At 37.8% G+C, this 20,928-nt stretch overlaps 1 protein-coding gene across 1 annotated transcript in view; it reads left to right on the top strand.

Annotated features, from left to right (window-relative positions):
- Positions 1-20,928, top strand: part of LDLRAD1 (low density lipoprotein receptor class A domain containing 1) — a 275,292-nt gene that overhangs the window by 154,738 nt on the left and 99,626 nt on the right. The window contains exon 3 of the mRNA XM_044085483.1: positions 1,934-2,074. Within this exon, the coding sequence (XP_043941418.1) occupies positions 1,934-2,074 (141 nt within the window). The remainder of the gene's footprint in view (positions 1-1,933; positions 2,075-20,928) is intronic.

The following is a 20,928-nucleotide window of genomic DNA, read 5'->3' as shown; positions in this document are numbered from 1 at the left end:
GATGTTTGTTATCTTCTCTACAAATGTAAGTATCAGTTCCTCTAATAACTGAGTTTCCAATTACAAGAATATCTTTTCTGACCAGATCTGAAGAATCTTCATCTTCTAATTCAGTAATATAAGCAAACTGTTACAAAGGAATGACCTTCATCACCATTAGTTTTATTAATAGCACTGTTTTCATTGCATGTTACAGTCTCATCCAGCTGGCTTTGTACATCCACAGCATGAGTCATGTTGCCAATGTCTTTCTCCTTTTTTCTCTCAGTAATGTTCTTCAGTCCTTTCACATTCAGTTTTGATTTTTACCTTTTCACCTGCCCTTTGCCTTTTTTTCTGCCTTCTCTTTTAGAAAAAGTATGCCTTTTTTCTGTAGATTGAAGGTTTTCTGAAAGAAAATGTTATAATTTGTGTAATGTGTGTGCTACATAATGAGGCAGTGCACTTTTAGTATGTAATTTATTTGCTTTACAAACATTATCATTTTCTTTTTCTTCTTAGTTATTTGTTGTGAACTTCCTTTCTGTCTTTTTTGTTTCCTTCTATATGCTCTGAATCTTCAGATTGATGAATGTGGCAGTATCTTGTTTAACCGGGGTTGAGTGATCTTTACAGACAATGTACACATCCATTCCTTTTCTATTTGCTCTATGCCTAACATAATTTTTAATCACCAGTCCAATCATTAATATATGTAACAGCAGTTCTCCAAGCCATGCCAATTGCACAAGTGCAGTTGTCATCATTAAGTCTAGATTTACTTCTAACAATGGTAAGCAAATCATCCAACTTTTGACATGAGGAACACAGATCACCAGTGTTATCTGCTGTTACCTTTAAATATGCATAGCATTTATTATACTGTACAAGATATTTGTGCTTTAGCAAATCATTAATTGCATACTCAATTAAGGAATCCATATACGGCTGCAAATGAATAAAATATTATAAAAGAAATGCATAATCAAAATCAGCTAACAGAATTCAAAGAGAAATTAAATCAACTTCTAAGAGAAAAGTCACAAATCAGTGTACAACTAAATATTAAGTTAACTACAGTAAAGTTGTTGCTGTAACCACTGTACAAGTTGTGAAAGTCACACAAAGATGGAATTCCTTTGCATCACATGTGAATGTGCCCCGTAGCTTCTGCTCACTATTGTTAACAGTCATACCTCTTTGTAACAGTAAAGATCAATGAATCATTAACCAAGACAGGATTGTTTATATATGGAAAGTTTTCTTTTTTTTAAAGTAAGGTGCATGGTTAGGGCAGGAGCAGAGACAGAATTAGGTTTGGCGTGTGCTATACCATGCACAGACCCACACAGCACTAAATGTATCCCCTTACCTGGCCCTTACCCCTACACCCACACATACACTAATCCTTCCCCTTACTCAATCCTTATTCTACTATAACACACAGACACACTTGCACATACAGTTAATATATTCTCTTGCTTGATTCTTAGTCTAAGGCTAATCAACATAAACTCACACGTCGTTCACACAAATAGGACATGCTATTCACGCAAATGGATCTACAGTTTACATTGTCAGCCAAATGAGTATTCGGCCCAGTGAACTGCAGCCATGTACACACATATATATGAAAAAGGAATATTATTGTTCAATTTTCGTCTTTGTAAGACAAAACAGTAATAGATACATGCATACATAAATAAAAATCAGATTATATAAATACTGGCATACATATCTCAGTTAAAAAATTGAGTACTATATTGTGGCATCAATACTAAAGAACTATTCTGTAAACCACTGATTTCCTTTGATTAATGTACTTATCAATGTTATCTGGAAACCAGTCCAGTTAACTACTTGCTTTTCTGACAGATGTTTGTATCTAGTGGTTTAGCTGTATTATTATACTTGCATATCTGTTTAATTTATATTTTTAAATTTTCTCTAATAGATTGCTATGAAGACTGCACAAACTGCAAGTGCTGCACCAGACGATGCATTCTTATCTGTGTAGTTGCATTCTTGGTACTTGGAACTATTGTTGCAGCTGTAGCTTGTGTAATCATCTTTGCACTTCCTCAACAACCTCCAGGTTAGAGATTTAAAGAAAAGTATATTTATTAAAATGACAGCTTGTAATATTTTATTTCTATCAAAGCATAAGTACATTAAATGCTTGTTTAGAGTTAACTTGTAATGATATTTTCAGTTTATTACAATAAATCCTTTAAGTCATATATATGATGCTAAGGAGCAGGAGTAATAAAAGAAGACAGCACTGATGCCAACATGCACCCTACTTGAGCTTGTGATTTCTTGCACTCTTCTGCCATTTATTGCCTATTAGACTTACATTTCTTTGCAAAATGTGTTTTCCAAAAAGTACGATCGAGTCTATTTAAACATATATGGTATATGGAGGCACCAGAGCCATAATGCTTTCCTATACATGTCTCAGAGTTGCATATTCTGATTTTTTCTTTATCTTGTTAATGAAATTAGGATCTTCAAAAGAAAAGCAAAAATATATTGTACTGTACCTGTTTTGAATCTAGAATAGATGGCCTATTTTTGAAGTAATTGTACATCTTGAGCTACCTCTGGTCATATCCTTTGTTTTGCTATACCCCAAGTCCTCCAAAAACATCTTGTAAAATTAGTTGGATTTAGTCCCAGCTTTAAGAAGACCATTAAATCACCACTGGACATAGGAGTTACATTGCATTACATTTGTATAGCACCCTGTTAGCTCTGCCCTTTTAGTACATTTAACATTTCACTTCTTCCACATCCCCCACTTTCTTCCTTCAGTGCCTCGGTTCATTCCTTCTCTGCTAAGCATTTCAACAATTCATTCCACAGGATCACAATTCTCTTCAAGCAGTAATTGAAATGTTGGCGCCTTCTGTCTGTGCCCTCTTTCTCCCCCTATTATTCCTGTTCAGATGATACCTTCCCATCTCTTTGACATGATAATTTCCACCAATCCCTTCTTTTCTCTCTCTCTGAGTGAAGTTCCAATTCCTTTAATCTTTGTTCATCCTCTAACCCACTAACCTGTCACTCACCTGTCTGATGGTTTCTCCTCGTCTCCGTCCAGCAGTCTAATGCCCCTCTCCATCAGAGCCATAGCTGGCTCAACTAGTATCCTGTACTGGTCCCATGAACTAGCATCCTACTGCCTCAGCTCTTTGAATGAAGAGCAAAAAAAGGAATTCTCCAAGATTCTTCCAGCAGGTCATTCAAACAGTATCCAATCCTCATGCCCTCCCAAGCTCTTTGAGTGAGAAGCAATAAAAATAAATAAAAAAAGTATCCAAATGTACATTTCTTCTACAGGCATACCATCCAGGTGGCCAGATGCATGACGTAACCCCCCCCCCCAAGTCATTCAGGTCCAGTTTCAGTGACTTGCCCCCAACATTCTTTCCTCACACTTTAGTAGTAGAAAAACAAATCTTCTTTTAAACTGTAGAAAACTGCTCACTACTAATGTCATAAACAATTGCTACAGTTTATACCCTGCCAGCACACAGTACTAGGTGCTCAAGTCTTAGTTAAACAAAACAAGATTTTCTTTTATATTTAAATCTGTAGAAAATTGCTTGCCACAATGTAGCAAGCAGTTCCTACAGTTTAGACCATGCACAAAACACTAACAGTGCTCAGGTTTGTCCACAGATGCAATACTGGCTTTTAAAAGCCAGTATTGTACTAAATAGTGATTGGGATGATGGATGGATGATTGCACCCCCTAATACTTTGCACCCAGGGCAGTTACGCCTCTCACAACCTAGCTATGCTACTGCTCTTCATGTAATCAGTTCAGAACTGTACACATTATTTGAGGTGTGCACTGATCAGACCACTACAGAACACAAGCATCATATCTTTGTTTCAGAAGTATATCCATGTGAGGATAAATCCCAGATTTCTGTTTTCTTCTTCTTCTTCTTCCAAGACTCTCTGTCTGTTCCAAGTGGTACAGTCCAGGTCTGATAAATGCCTTCAGATCATTTTCTTGCTGCATCACCATTGTATTGACTCCCTTCAGCTGATTCTTCACACTAGGGTTGTTCTAGTCCAAATTCAGTACTATGCATTTGTCTGAAATGAACTGCAAATACCATCTCTCTTTTTACTTGGTCAGCTTTTGAGGTCCTTCTTTAGACTATACCCTCCTTCTTTCCTGATATTCCTGCCTTTGTGTCATCTGTTTTCTCTTGTCATGGATATGTCTGAAATTAATGCACCGAGGAATACTGGATCTAGAAATGACTGGGAACATGAGGTATGATACAGTGACATAACACTGTGGTCAATAATGTCACTACTCATCATCAAAAGCCCTTATTATCCTGATAGGCAAGTCAAAATGACATAAAAGGAGTATTGCATATATAAGGTGTTTACTGCTGCCCAGATTGTTTTCTGCTTTTCAGTTGTATGCCTGTACCAGTTGTCCTACAGCTGCTGCAGAGGGTTTGATGGTGATTCCAAAAACTGTGTTGTGATGATGTAACATTTGTAACCAATGATGCAACTGACTTATAGAGTTAAGATTGAATGCTACTACGTACCCAGAATTAAATGAAAACATTTCTATAAATAGTGTATTAACATTTTGTTTCACAAAATTATAAACTTAGGTATGTATCTTTTAGCTGATGGCAATTTTAGAGATGACAAAAATAGTTCATGTTTTTAAAAATTTGTGAAAATGTATTTTTTTACATTTTGGATGGTTTTAATTTTTAACTATAATGCTGAATTTGAATGGTAGGAGAAAGTGATCACATATTGTATTTTTTGTGTTTGTAATTATGGTTCCACATATGATTAGAGTAATGATTCAAACAAAGTTGCCATATTTAAATGCAAAAGTCCAGGAAAAATACAAGGTAACCAACTGTCAAGTCAGCTTAAAGGCACAGTAACAATAAAAACAAGTTACACGCTCAAACTTTAAAAATAATAAAAACTTAAAAGTCTTGGAATAAAATTCTGCCCGCATAACTATAGTTGCATGATTTTAGCATAGTTGTCTTAAATGAACTCACAAAACAATTGTGATAGTTTTCCTGGGACATATTTCCCATCAGAAAGAAGCAGAAACAGCAGTCCATAAATTTCAAGCAAAAACAAATATTTTATATAAAGATCTAAAGAATTGCAGAGTCTTTTTTTTTTCCAAACAGTAACATTAACTAAACTATTCCTTTCTGACAGATGAGTGCTGTAGTTGTCTGGGATTCTCTACATATTTATATAAAATGTTTGTTTTTGCTTGCAATTTAAGGACTGCTGACTCTATTTCCGCTTTTACTTGAGTTCCAGCCATACTTCAGTAGCATGGTTTTCCTCAGAGAGAGCCCTAAAACAGTACATCTGTTGCCGGTGTTTCTATATTTGGGGGGGGGGGGCTCATGCCACATAGAGCAAAACACAAAGACATCACTAACTGAAGTTTTTTCCCTAATACTTTTGGGCCCAGTTCTGTTTGAAAGGGTTCTAGAGGGAACACATTATCTGACTGGTTTAAAATCAACATTGACTTTGAATCTACCCCACAAGATATGGTACCAAACAATATCTCTATTTCACAGCAGTTAAACATTTTTGAGAACAAACTGGTGATATATCATAAGCTACAGGATAAAAACAGCTGTTTTCAAGAATGCATCAAATGGGGTATTACTCCCAAAGTTTTAAGATCTTGTAAATAACCTTCTGGGCTTGTTGCTGGCTCAGTTTTATACCACAAACTTCTTGCACTATTTAGCAAACAAGGATTTGAACTTATGGAAATATTGATGCAGCATAACCAGGGGATGATGTAACAAATAGAACTAGAAATTAGCCAGATGGACACTAGTATTTCCAATGATTTGACTTTTAACTCCTTTAGAGGAGACTTCCACATGCTGTTCAGCAGGCTAGAACAAACCTTACATGAAGTAAAACAAAGAAAACAAAAGAAGCTGGTCTGTGACAGGACTGACTACAACATTAAGAAGGCATATCATCCACCATAAAAGGTCAACAATATTGTGCACAACAGGGATTCCCCTATCGAGGCTGGAAGTGGAAAAAAAACAATGAATACCTTCCAGCCCCTTTGGGTTACCCACCAGCTCCTTTGGATCCCTCCTCCCAGGAGATTGGAGAGGATTTTAAACCAGTGGAGAGCACAGCAAGAGAGGTGACAGGAGCAACATCACCAGGCAACTAAGTTCAGGAATTCACCATTGCCCCAGGGGGAGAGGGGACGTGCGAGGAATAAATTATTTCCAAAGGATCTGTGATTATTACAAACTGGAAAGCATAGCCAGCCTTATGCAAAGGCCAACTAGGTGTCTGTCTAAGAGGCCAATCTAGCAGGGGTGCTTTTCCAGTAAACTGGATGGTGCAAATAGGCCAGGATGGGGGCACCAGGTGGTGTGTGGAGGGGTACTGTAGAGCCCTTTTGCCTAGGGCACCACTTGACCTAAGGCCGACCCTGCTGGAAAGGTGACTTTAAAGTTTATAACTATAGTTCCTTTGAAATTTCTAGAGCACACACCTCTCTGTTTGAAAAAGGTTTAATATTTGTTCCACTTAGAAAAGGAAACTTAGCTGACTATTGTTGATTTAAGGATGTTTACTAGAAAGTTAAACCTCACTGTTTTTGTTTTTTGATAATGTGAAATTGAACACTGAACCCAAGAACATATGTAAAAAGCTAGTGTCTTTAACCCCTCTACACCCCACCATTTCATTCTTTGAAAAAATGTGTGAACAAGAGGTGAGGAGAGCATTCAAAAGTAGAGGTGGGTTGACCTGGAACAATCTTGAGGAGGGTGAGAAAGCTTTACTTAGTGAAATAAGCACCAACCGAACCATTAGATGCATGAAGCCTGACAAAGGTGGGGGATGATGGTAATGGACCACACTGACGATATTAATAGGATGGAGACCCAAACCCTTAGATGCATGAAATGTGACAAAGGTGGGGGATGATGGTAATGGACCGTACTGACTATATTAATAGGATGGAGACCCGAACCATTAGATGCATGAAACCTGACAAAGGTGGGGGATGACGGTAATGGACCATACTGATGATATTAATAGGATGGAGACCCAAACCATTAGATGTATGAAACCTGACAAAGGTGGGGGATGATGGTAATGGACCATACTGATGATATTAATAGGATGGAGATCCAAACCATTAGATGCATGAAACCTGACAAAGGTGGGGGATGATGGTAATGGACCATACTGGCTATATTAATAGGATGGAGACTATGCTTTTTTCTAACCAGTATGAAGAGAGCTCTAGGAATTAATTAAATGTTTCCTATAGAAAAACTGATTTGGCTCTGTATGATTTATTGTTTGAAGAGTTGATTATTATAGGCAAATTCAGCTATATTAAGAATGAATTTCCACAGATCCTCACAATTTTTGGGATCCCTAAAATTCACAGGAACTTGACAGAGCCACCACTATGACCAATAGTAGATGAAAAAGGGTCCAAAACTCGCACAATAGATTGATTTATTGACATGATACTAAAAAATATCTTATCAAAAGAAACCCATATTTACAAGGATTTGTGGGATTTCATGAGTAAGATTCACAGGGATACTTATGAAGAGAGATTCATTTTTATCACCATTGATATTTTTTGAACCCCTTTTTTCGGTAATAACATATGACACAGGCATTGATTGATTTTAGTTGTATTTATGCCAGTATACATAACTGGAAGATAGGTTGGTAAAGGCTGTTACCTCCCTTATGGAAAAGGTTTTACAAAACAACTTTATATGGTTTGAAGAGACTACATATAAGCCAGCCAATGGTGTAGCAACGGGGGCCGCATGTGCCCCCATTTTTGCAAACATAGTTCTAGCTTATTGAGAACATGACTAATTGTTTAATCCACCATTTGGCAATTGCTGAAGCCGATATGGGCATTTTCTTGATGATATAGTCCTTTTTTGGAAATACAGCATGGCTAAACTAGACAAATTCTTCACCTTTATCAACACCACTACTCTTTTTTTTAGTTTTACTATGACTAAATCATTTGAAGTCATAAACTAGTAGATGTGGAACTTAGAATTTATCAGCCTGATAACTGTTTTTCCTCTACATTATACAGAAAACCCACATATTCACACTCCTTGCTTCATTTGGACAGTTGGCATCCTTTGCACCAGAAGAAAGCACTGGCCAAAGACCAGCTGATTCATTTAGCAAGGAAGATTTCTGAGACTGACACCTTTTTGAAGGAAGGGGAAATTTTAATGGATATGTTAACAAATTGAGGGTTCCCACCCCAATTTTTGGATGTGATATTTCAGGAGGTTAAACAAAAAAGACTTGACCAGTTTTATGTACCCTTATTCGGTATCAGCAGTGTCAAGGTGAATATTAATCCTGTGGAGAACATGAAATTTAACCATGGGTGCATCCTTACATACAACAATGAAGGCAGGGATGTTCAGCATATTTTGAGGAACTACTGGAAAATCCTGAAAATTGGTGGCTTGAACATGGAAAAGTTAGGGGCTAAACCATTAGTCACTTTCAGAAGGGACTGAAACATGAAAAATTGTCTAGAAAGGAAAGTTTTACAAACTAATGGAAGTAAGCATACCCACCTAATGCTCAAATGTGGTTGTTGTTCTTATTGTTCCTATATTAAGGAAGCCAATACAAATTACAGTATGTATCAATGTCTCAAAAAGTTTATAACACATCAATCTGCAAATAAGCATATATTAAATTAATTAAAAATTAATTGTAAAAATAAACATAATGTAATATGTTTAAATAAAATCTGCAAGTTATCTGTTTAACATCAAAACAGGTTTAACTGAAATAAAATCATTTATGCCAGGATAAGTCGTGGCATCAGTTAATTATTCTTTATAGGCTTAGGGTCTACATGTATAATGTCAATAATAGCAAACTTAAAATAATGTTCATCACCTATAAAGTGGAACTGTCTTTCTGTCCTGAAGATATATTACAATTACCTTTCTTAAATTTAACTATTGTTTTATTAACATTGTCAAGTATAACTTGTTTCTCCACTAATATATACTTACACTGATGGCAAGCTCCACATTTAGAAGTTGAAGAATTCAAGATGTTCCTAGGTTGATATCCTTTCTCCAGAATATTTTTCAAGTTCCTACCCATCTTATAGACAAAAAGATATCATCAAGATATCGTGAATAATGGGTTATTATTCACCTCCATTGATGTAGTGGACTTGTTCTCATGCATTCCCCCAGACGAAGGTCTTGTAGCATTCACCAACAGTATGAGAAAACATACAGGATTTAGTTGGGATAGAATTAGTATGTTGGTGGATTTAATGAGCATTATATTGGACCACAATTACATTAATGTTTCCACAAAAAGAGTCCACCATATTCAACAGTGAATATATGACATCTATTAAGTATTATTCACGATATCTTGATGATATCTACATTTTATGGAAAGGTGATGTTGACTCATTTAACAATTGTGTACATTATTTAAATAACAGTACCAATTATCTTAGATTTACATCAGAAATTAATGGTACTGGAGTAGCATATCTTGATACACTTATTAGTTTTGACGGTAATAGATTCAAATCCAGGATACATAGAAAATCTACTTTCACGAATTCCTACTTGAGACAGCTTTTAAAGGACAACTTATTCGAGCTGTCAGAATGACATCTGATTATAAGGAAATGATTGATGAGTTTATTACTAGTCTTTTAGAGAAAGAAAGTATGATGAAAGAATGATGTAGAGGAATGGGGAAGGAAGTATTTACAAATTGCACTAATGGACCAATTTTGATGGATAGCAATAACACAGATTCAAAATTTAACAGAGCTTGTATAGTAGAATTTGGGCCTCACACACATGCAGTGAAGAAAATTATGATAAGACATTGGCAAACACATTTTACTGAAGAAGATGTTCTAAATACAATTGGCTCTACACCTCTTTTTGTCTATAAGATGGGTAGGAAGAAAGGATATCAACCTAGGAACATCTTGAATTCTTCAACTTCTAAATGTGGAGCTTGCCATCAGTGTAAGGATATATTAGTGGAGAAACAAGTTATACTTGACAATGTTAATAAAACAATAGTTAAATTTAAGAAAGGTAATTGTAAAGGCAGGACAGAAAGACAGTTCAGAACATATTACATTATGTTTATTTATTTTAAATATTTTAGGAAGGAGAGAAAGTAAAGGTGCAAGGATTTGGGACAATGTTAGGTGGTTTACATAGCACTTTGTTGACAGTGTTCCTGTTTCTATATTTGCAAAACTGAAAGAGCTTTAAAAGACACATTTTACGAACATTTAAAGGACATTAAAAAACAAGATAGCAGGAACAGTTTGTGGGAGCATATTCAAATATATAATGACCATGGTTTCAATTTTTTGTGATAGATGTTTTTGATGTAGACCATAGATGGGGACTGTGGAAAATTAAGTTAGAATGTAAGGAATCGAGTGGCAGATTAGAGCAAATGCCACCAGACCCTATGGTTTAAGTGAAGGCATCTCAATTGCTTTCTTACTTAAACTCAAAGCCTTCAGTTAGTGCCATTTTTGTGTTTAGCTCTATGTGGTATGAGCTCCCCATACACACTTTTCTTCTTTCTTCTTTGTGATGGGGAACATGTCCCAGGAAAATTACCAAAACTGTGTGAGTTCACTTAAGACAACTGTGTTAAAATCATGCAACTATAATTATGGAGGCAGAATTTTATCCCAAGGCGTTTAAGTTTCAATGATTTTTAAAGTTTGAACATGTAACTTGTTTTTTTCGTGTTACTATGCCTTTAAGCTGACTTGACAGTTGGTTACCTTGTAAATTTCCTCGGCTTTTGCATTTAAATATGGCAACTTTGATTGAATCATTACTCTGATGATGTCCCTTGATTTTGTGCCAAGATTTTATTGTTTTTCACAATAAACAAAGTTTTTATTACTACCTTAGATTCTGCATTGATTTTACAGTGCTTTTGAGCCTACTGAAGTGAACTGTGGTGCATACACTGGAGCGTGGGTTTGTGCAGCAGTGCTTTACTCTTGGAAAAATTAGAATTATCCTGGCAACTAAGAACCCGTGCCTGTCATGCCCCTGGTTTGAATGAAATGTATTCAATAGCTTGTATATTGAAATTGAAGAGCCTTTCAAGATAATTTATTCATGAAGTCACAAATCTAAACATGCATTCTAGAGGGTACATAGAAAATTTTGTAGAATTCCTTTCCCTCCAGTTCTTTTTTCCCCTCCCCCCTTTTCCCTTTCCTTAATTCTGCTTTTATTATTCATCATTTCTAAATGCAATGATCAGGCAATTTAGGACTAGCGCTGTTTGTTTTATAAACTTCAGGAAATGTACTTCAGACAGGTTTGTTAGATAAGATTTGTTAGATACTTAAATTTATTTAAATACTGCATGCTTCAAGCAAATAGTTGTAACAGTTTTGGTAGAGGTGATTTATGTATTAATGTCTTGATTTATTTTGTATTAAGGTATGTTTTAAGTAATAGACTTAGTAGAAGTGAAACATTTTAGTATGTATTCTTAACTATGCATTTTAAACAAGTATTTATTCTAAATATAAATTCATAACTTTTTAACTATGTTTTTCAACTATGTATTTTAAACAAGTATTTTTTTAAACAAATATAAATATAAATTCATAACACTTGACACAAACTTATACAATTGATTTAATTATTGTACTGTGCAAGTACATGTATTTCAGCAAGAGCCTATATATTTTTAATGTAAGCAACACACACAGCACATTATTTAGGAGCTTAATTTATTGAAATCTAAGTAACAGTGAAGAACTAACTTAATTGATGTATCATTTATCAATTACTAATCAAGCAGCATAATTTACTTGTGTAATTAACTGAAGGGAAGTTGAGAGTGGAACAGGTTTTAAACCACAGTGTGATGTAGAACTGTATGTGGTTTGAATAAGTCTCGCTATAAGCGAGATGAAAAGCACTTAACAGAAATAAAGTGTAGTAGGTTTTTACAACTGGATTGTGCTTTTTATTTTACAACAGGGGAACATTTTATAGCTGGAATACTTGGTTTTCCTTTGGATTACTTCTGGACTGTGCCTGGTTAGTGAAGGGGTCTGTCCATTTTGGAGATTCGTTTTATTGTTTTTCACAATAAACAAAGTTTTTATTACTACCTTGGATTCTGCATTGATTTTACACTGCCTGGGAGCCTACTGAAGTTTTATTACTACCTTGGATTCTGCATTGATTTTACACTGCCTTTGAGCCTACTGAAGTGAACTGTGGTGCATACACTGGAGTGTAGGTTTGTACAGCAGTTTAAATTATTGGTTTACCAGTTCTAAAGAAGTCTGTTACAACCTACGGATGAAAGTGCTAAAGTATAATAAATATTTTAAAGTGGAATACAGACCGCTTTTGTTTTGGCAGTGTGAGGGTGCTACACGTGGAATACAGATGGCTTTTGTTTTGGCTGCATGAGGGTGCCACACTTAAGCTTACTGCACAGGCACTGCAGTGCTTGTCAGTGACCTGTGGATGACCTCTATCAGAAAACATGTTAGCATATCATTCAAAATCCAGCGAAACCTGAGAGGCAATCTGTCTAGTCCCTGTCTCTTCCATCCATACCACCATTTCCTTCTTGATCTCCTCACTCACTATGCTACTGTACATAGTCTATTCCTTCCAGTATGACTTAGCCTCCATCGTGGCACCTTGCTTTCACATTCCTATAGGAAGCCCTACCTTCTATATCACCTTTTCCATGTTATGGTTTATAAACTTAACCAATTTCTTGTAGTGGGAATTAAAAGAAATGAAGCATATAAATGAAATAGACACTTTAAAGACCAAACAATTCAGTAAGTATTTGCCTGATGAACTTATTTTTGGATGTTTTATAGTCTTTTTTTGTGTAATTCTCTAATTCTCTACCTGTTTTCCTCTAACCATGCAACTAGTTTTAACCATCCTTGATCTTGGTTAAAAACATGGGGACTTATCTCCATAACATACAGAACGTCCATGCCCTTCTGACCTTCTTTCAGACTTTCCTATGCCAATGTGTGTGTGTGTGTGTGTGTGTGTGTGTGTGTGTGTGTTTAAAAGTTAATTCACGTCTCATTATTTTTTATACTTACCCATACCTACAGTGGTTCTTATTGTCATATTGTTACCACACATACCTACAGTGGTTCTTATTGTCATATTGTTACCACACAAAAATACAAAGTACATATTCAACGTCTATGCTTGAGACAGTTTTGTTAACACTTATTAAGAAACCTTCTTTTCACACACACACACACATATATATATATATATATACACACACACACACACACACACACACACACACACACACACACACATGGATGAATGTCATGTCATTGAAAGTAGAACTGTAAACTGCTCAAATACAACTTGTCAAACAACAACCAAAAAAAAAGAAGAAATGTTTTTGCAGGGATTTTTGCAAGCTCCCTGCACCCCCCCCCCCACACACACACACCATTCAAAGTATATATTCCAACTCTGAGATTACAGTACAATGGGGAAAGGGCAAATTCCCTGATCCCTACTGTACTATGATCTTGCACAGAAACACCACCGGCATATTCAAACAGCTGATTTTCAATCAGCTGTGTCTGTTTTTCCAGGTTTGATAAGTTCCTGTTATATAACTGAAAACTCATATGAGTGAACATCAAAATTTAGAGATGAAAAGTTCAAAGTCTCAAATAGTGAAACTGAGCACAACCTGTTTTTTTTTTTTTTTTTTCAAGAGGGCAAACTCCCATGCACCCATACACCCTGCTAATTACATATACCATCTTTGAGACTGCAAAACAGTGACAAAAGTAGCGATACCTTGATCCCTGCTGTGCCAAAATCCCACACGATACAAGACCCATTCCCTTTGATAGTATTGGAGTTTGATCTTCTCAGCTTGATATTCTGACATTTGCTCATATGAGCATTTAATAATATGCCGTTGAGCCATATACAGTAAACCATCAGTTAACTGGCACCCATGGGGATTGGTAGATGCCGGATAACTGTAGTTTCTGGTTGCTTGAAAGTTACTAATAAAGATTCCAAGATCGTGGTCATTTGAGCAGCACCCTCTCCACATAGCTCTTACTCTAAACAGCTTGAATTACTGCAATAAGCCAGCAAATCGAAATATAAGAACATTCATCAGGAAAAAAATACCTGCACTGAGCATGATTTCACTTGAATTACCCTAAAATCCAGTAAATCTGTAAGTTAAACATAGATTTACTATCTAGCAGTCACCAAAATGAGTTTACATGTGGATAATAGAGGCCTGAAAGCTTCAGCACCTCAGCAACTGACAACAACCACGAGGGGAGGAAATGCCCAAAGAAATCGAAGGCATGGACACGCAAACCTCAAAAACTAAATGATCAGCAATTTCATCTCCAGAAAAAGAAGTTACCCCAAAAAGGCAAAAAACATCCAAAGCTCAACAAGAACAAATAAAGGAATCCACAAAGCAGAAGGCCAATATCACCATACATATGGACGAGCTGAATAGCGCCCTTTTACCTCTGCAATCTGTTGTCCAAGGCTTTTCTGATAAACTAAATACCTTTGGAACCACAATCAACCAAACTGCTGAAAGACTCGAGCTAGTAAAGGGGAGATCCAAAGCAAATGAAATGGAAATCAAACACTTGAAAGCTGAATTAAAAACTAAGGATAAGGCACTATCCAATATACAGTTAAAAATTCTGGACCTGGAAGCAAGGAGCAGGTGAAACAACCTTATCGTTAGGGGTTTACCAGAAAAATATGATCAAAATCAACTGCTTCCAACTCTTAAACAAATCTTCAGCATTCTGCTTCATCCAAGAGATCCTCCGGCTGAATGCATAATTGAAAGAGCACACCGAGCTCTCCAATTCAACAAAGCACTACAACCCCAAGGTCTATATATGTGAAACTTCTAAATCACTAAGACATGCAAGCTATCCTTACAGCTTATAAAAAGTTAAAACACTTCACATGGAATACCTATACAATCTCTATCTCCCAGGATCTCCCCCAAGAAATTAAGGAAAAGCACTGCAAACTGTCTCCATACTGTGTGGATCTTATCAAACATAAAATCATGTGTCAGATGAGATTTCCAAACATTCTGTCCTTCTACCATAAAGAAATAAAATTTACATTGGCTTCACTCAAGGAAGCTAATCCCATTTTCCTAAAATTCTTTGGTTCAGCTCCGGAGGCATAACTGTGATGTTTACCACAGTAGTAAATCTCTTACCGGAGATAGTTTCTGGTTATTCCAGCCCCAAGTCTTCGACCTTAACCTGGATACTCATTTTCTTCTGTTAAAAAAAGTTAATATAGCTTAAAAGTAAAATCTGCTATTCACTCGCAAGCCCCAGGAATGAATATTCCAACATGGTGTAGCCGGGGGGACTCATGAGCGGTGGCAAGTACAACTCTTGTAATCAAGTGCAGCAAGTCAAAGAGGAAAGAGGAAAAGTAAAGACTTCCTACTGGATTAGCTTGCACAATGCGAAACAGCGAAGTCCTTCCTGCATTTACTTATCTGGCTCTCCTCTCAGAATCCTCTCTGAATGCAGATGGAAGCGGTTCCAAATATTGAATATAATCTCTGCAACAACCTGATAACTGCCAAGGTGAGGTCTATCCTAGTTATGTGGGACCAGTCTAAATGTAAACGAGCGAGGTACACCCTCCCTCACATCAAACTGCACAATCTCACCCCTCTGCTAAAGACCGCGCTGTGCTGCAGATTCCCCACTAAAATTGTGATAGGAATCTCAAATCATAACCGGCACCTATCCACAACCTTATGATATGCCATATCTGCCTCTACCCAATTGGATCGTCCTGCCAGATGACACTCATTTTAATAAAGTGGTTGTGAGCCAAGGTGCCTTTATCTGCACCCTCCGGATAATAAAGCCACTCAATTAATGTCTGTTTGGTATACAGATAAGATGCAATGCCCCATGTTAATAGGGAAATCCCGATATGCTCTACTTTGTTTTGTTACGATAACATAAATCCTGTTGAGAAAAATCAAAAACAAGAGACATGAGGGACTGGGAAATATCTTGTTACATGTGTTCAGTAGTTTTTTTTTTTTTTGTAGGCTATAATTACTCAATCAAAACAATAAGATTTTTCAGATACTTATGCTCTGGTTCAAATTATTGCTGTTTGGGTTATTTCTTGTCATTTAAACAAAATAAAAACAGTCTGTAAGGAGGGAGAAGGGAAAGAAAACTAAAAGTATAGCATAATAACTGCTTTATTCCTAGATGTATACTGTTCTGCCTGTATTCTTAGTCATCATCTGCATAGATCACTATATGGTACTCATTTATATTAGTTGCTTAATTAGTTCCCCTTGCTCTATGTTTATATCATAAAATGGTTTGACACTTAAGCACTAGTTTACTTTCCATAACTGGCAGAATCCTCAGCAAAGAGCTAGTTGGATAAGCTAAGAAGGGTACCGGATGGCAACCTTTGGAATTGGATCAATGATGTACATATTTTGTAAATATAGTTATTCTACCTTTGTTAACTACATAATTATTTTAAAGACATGTTTTCCTGTTTATTTTCTCTTTTTGTCTCTCTCAAATATAGGGGTTAAGTGGGTAGGCACTAGGGTAGATTTGTTCATGTTGGTGTGAATGACCTCAGCCGTACCTCCCTGGACTACATGAAAAGAGACATGGAAAAGCTCTCTGATTACACAGCCCACACCGGTATGACCCTGACCCTGAGTAGCACCCTGCTCTCACCAAGAATGATACCACAGTATAAAAAAAATATATCAATTTCAACAATTGGCTAAGCTTCTGGTGTCATTCAAAGGGGCTTCTGGTGTCATTCAAAGGGGATCCAGTGTCTGTCAGCCTGGGATGACATGCTCGACAAGCCACATTACTTCGCTAGAGATGGCTTGCACCTGTCACCCTTAGGATTTCAAATATTGGCCAAGGCTCTTGCTACCCCCATTGTGCCTTTTTTAGGCAAGGCTCAAAAGACAAACCCACCGCCGTAATTAGCACAAGGAACAAAAAACAAATGCTACTCACTGTCAGAAGTCTAAACCTCAAAATGCACGCAATCGAGGCACTCCTCAGTATGGAGAAAATCGATATATGTGCAGTAACAGAAACCTGGTTTAAGGCTCCAGAGAGCACCCCAGCACTACCAGGCTACAACGCATACCATATAATTCGGCCACAAAACCCAGACCAAAATACAAAAGGCGGGGGCGTATCCATATTCATCAAGAATACTCACACCTCTAGGTTAGTGGCACAGCACGATGACTTAGAGATCATCCACGTGCAACTAACAATGGGCAGAACTGCCATTCAAATTGTAGCTTGCTACAGATCACCCACCGTGTCCCAGGACCCCCATTCTGCATTTCTGGAAACACTGGGAAACCTAAAGGTCCTACCAAACACCCTGATATTGGGTGATTTCAATTACCCAAACATTAAATGGGAGAACTACTCAAGTACTAACTCTCTTGCCCAACATTTCCTAGAAATTATAAACTCAAATGCCCTGGATCAACTGGTCAACACCCCCACCAGAGGTGACAACATATTTGACCTGGTCATCACCAACATGAGCGACCGGTGTTCCACACCAGAGGTCAACCCCTCGCTGGTTAGATCTGGCCATAAACTAATCACTCTGGATATCCACATTCCACCCCCACCCCCAGTCAAAGAAACCACCATGAAAAACTTTTCAAAAGCAAACTTCACTATACTTAAGACAGAGGTGGAACGTTTCAAATCCCCCATGCTAAAGGATAACGCTACCCAAGCTGCAAAATCTTTTACTAATGCACTCTACAGGCACCTACAAGAATGCATGGATAATGCTATCCCAAGCAAAACCAAGACTCACTCTTCCAAGAAAAGGAAACTTGTCTGATGGACCCCTGCCATAAACAAGCTATACAATAGAAGGAGGAAACTAGTACAGAAAAGAGTAAAATCCCAAGAAGGGAAGACATCCCTGATTAGTATCAGCAAGAAACTATGATCCCTCATAAAATAATCCAAGGCTAGCTTTAAAAGAAAAAATGCCAAGGACTCCAAAGATAACCACAAGGCATTCTTTAGCTATGTCAAGAATCTAAGTGGCAATTCTCAGATCTGCTTGGAGTTAGTGCAGAATGGCACAAAATACACTGAACTGATCGATATCGCCAACATCCTGGCAGACAAGTTCAGTGCAAACTTCAGCCCCCTCTCACCCCCAAAAGGGCCCATAACCACACCAGAAGAATGTAGCGCCCCTGAAATCACAGACACTCAGGTAAAAACAGCCCTCTCCAAAGCCAAAAACACAGCATCAATGGGACCGGACGTTGTCCCAGGCTGCGTCCTACACGAGCTCAAAGATGAACTAACCCCACACCTAAACACACTGCTCAAACTCAGCCTCTCCACAGGCTACATGCCCATAGAGTGGTGCTCAGCAACGGTTATTCCGCTCCTCAAAAGTGGAACACCAACAGACCCCGGGAACTATTGCCCTATAAGCCTGACTAGCTTGGTCTGAAAGGCTATGGAGCGCATCATCATGGATCTCATTAACAGCGACATTGGGAACCTCCAAACACTGGATCCTATCTAGTTCGGCTTTGTCAAGGGCAGATCATGCCTCCTAAACCTGGTGGACTTCTTTGAGACAGTTACCAAGGCTATACATGAGGGAAAAGTGGTCCACACAGCCTACCTAGACCTTGCAAAGGCCTTTGACACCATTCCCCATTCTGGCATTATAGACAAGCTCACCAGCCTGAACATAAACCCCTACATCACAAGATGGGTTGCCAACTGGCTCACAGACAAAACCCACATGGTAAGAGTTGCAGGAGCTAGGTCTGACTCTAAACTGGTTACAAGTGGTGTTCCCCAGGGCTTAGTCCTAGGACCCCTCCTGTTTGGCATATACTTCTCAGAGGTACAGGCAAGCACAGGAGGACTATGGCTGACCATTTTGCAGATGACTGCAAACTAGGGGCTATAATTGACTCTCCGGCTGATACAGACATCCTCCAAAAGGGTCTCACTGAGACAGATACCTGGTGTCAAAACCATGGCCTCAAGCTAAATGCCAAAAAGTGCATAGTCATCCCCTTTGGAAAAAACAAAGTACCCACAAACTACCACATAGATTGTAGCCCCCTAAATATGGAAGACGTAATAAAGGATCTGGGGACCCAAGTAGATAGTAATCTCTCCTTTGATAATCACATTGCCAAAGTGGTTAAAAAATCCTTCTATGTGGCCCACCTAATCACAAAAAGGTTTGCATCCAGATCAAAAGAGGTCATTGTGCCCGGCCCCTCTATGCATCACTCATTAGACCCATCATAGAGTACAACGCCCCATTTGGGATGTACCTTACAAGACACCTGCAACAGCTGGAAAGACTGCAGAAGTATAACTGGCCTCAAACAGATGCCCTATGCAGCTCGACTGAAGAAACTCCAGCTGTACTTAGTTGCATACCGCCTACTCAAAGGTGATCTCTGCCTGACATACAAGGCCATGTCCAACCCATAATTGATGGACATGCTCCACCTAAAGAAAACCATATCCCCTCCTCTAGGGATCTAAACCTCACCACAACAATACATAGGACGTACTGGAGGGATATATTCCTGTCCCAGAGACTTCCCATGCTCTGGAACAAGATTCCAATCTACATTAGGCAGAGCTCCTCACTAACAGTCTTCAAGAGAAACACTGATGAGTGGATGGGAAACAGAAAGTTTACCCCGGGATCACTTCAGTGGCTCTGCTGGACAGAGGTACAGGGAACTAATCTAAGGGGGTGGCGAAAGCCAACACATTCTGGCTAGGCTTATAAATGCCTTTGGTCAGATAGCCTAGTACCTACCTATGAACCTATGAGAGAGCTCTGTGCTGTATTCTTAGTAGCTGTTACACACATACCTAACCTATGAGTCAATCTTGAGCCGCACTTTAGTCCACTTCCCACTGATCACTCTATAAACTCCAATAAATTAACCTTAAGTCCCCATAGCTATAGATGAGGTGTGGAATTTAATCTCCTGGAATGTCAGAGGGCTCCAGGACAAAAATAAAAGGAATCTTCTAATGCACTTATTGGTTAAAACAGAAGCAGATATCTGTTACATTCAAGAATCACATATGGTAGATGATGAATGGGTAAAGGAAAAGAACAGGAAGTGGATAAAAGGCATTATTTCATCAGGAATCAGCTGTAACTCTAAGGGGTACTGATTACTATCTTAGTTCTTTATTAGTTCTTTTTAACCTTCCATTATTGACAAGGGTGCAGATCAGGAGGGTAGATGGTGCTACTTCACGTGCCTAACTCCACTACTTGCCAAACCAATTTTATTCCTAAATCTGTATGGACCATGCTCAGGACAAAAGGGATTCATCTTAAAAGTCTATAACATGTTGCTTAATTTCCCCAACCATTTCTATATCCTAGGGGGGACTGGAATGCAGTAATTGACCCTAACATTGATCGCTCTAATAAATCCAAATCATATAACACACAAGCCTCCCTGGCTCTAATGGAATTAGTCTCTGACTTTGGTTTAGTTGACCCTGTATCCTTTGATAATCACACCCGGAACAACAACAACTACACATACTTCTCTAGATGCCATAACTTTTGGTCATACATAGATTTCTTTCTAATGTCCAGTACACTAACTAATTGGCAAATAAAATATTCATCTGAGACCAGAGTCTTTTCAGACCATTCAAAGATTGCTTTAATGATAAACTTTGCACTTAACACATCCCTAATAAATAAAGGT

This window comes from Protopterus annectens, chromosome 10.part0 (assembly GCF_019279795.1).
Source record: "Protopterus annectens isolate FY-2018-M chromosome 10.part0, PAN1.0, whole genome shotgun sequence".
NCBI lineage: Eukaryota > Metazoa > Chordata > Ceratodontiformes > Protopteridae > Protopterus > Protopterus annectens.
The sequence above is the reverse complement of the archived record's forward strand: the minus strand, read 5'-3'. Positions and strand labels throughout refer to the sequence as shown.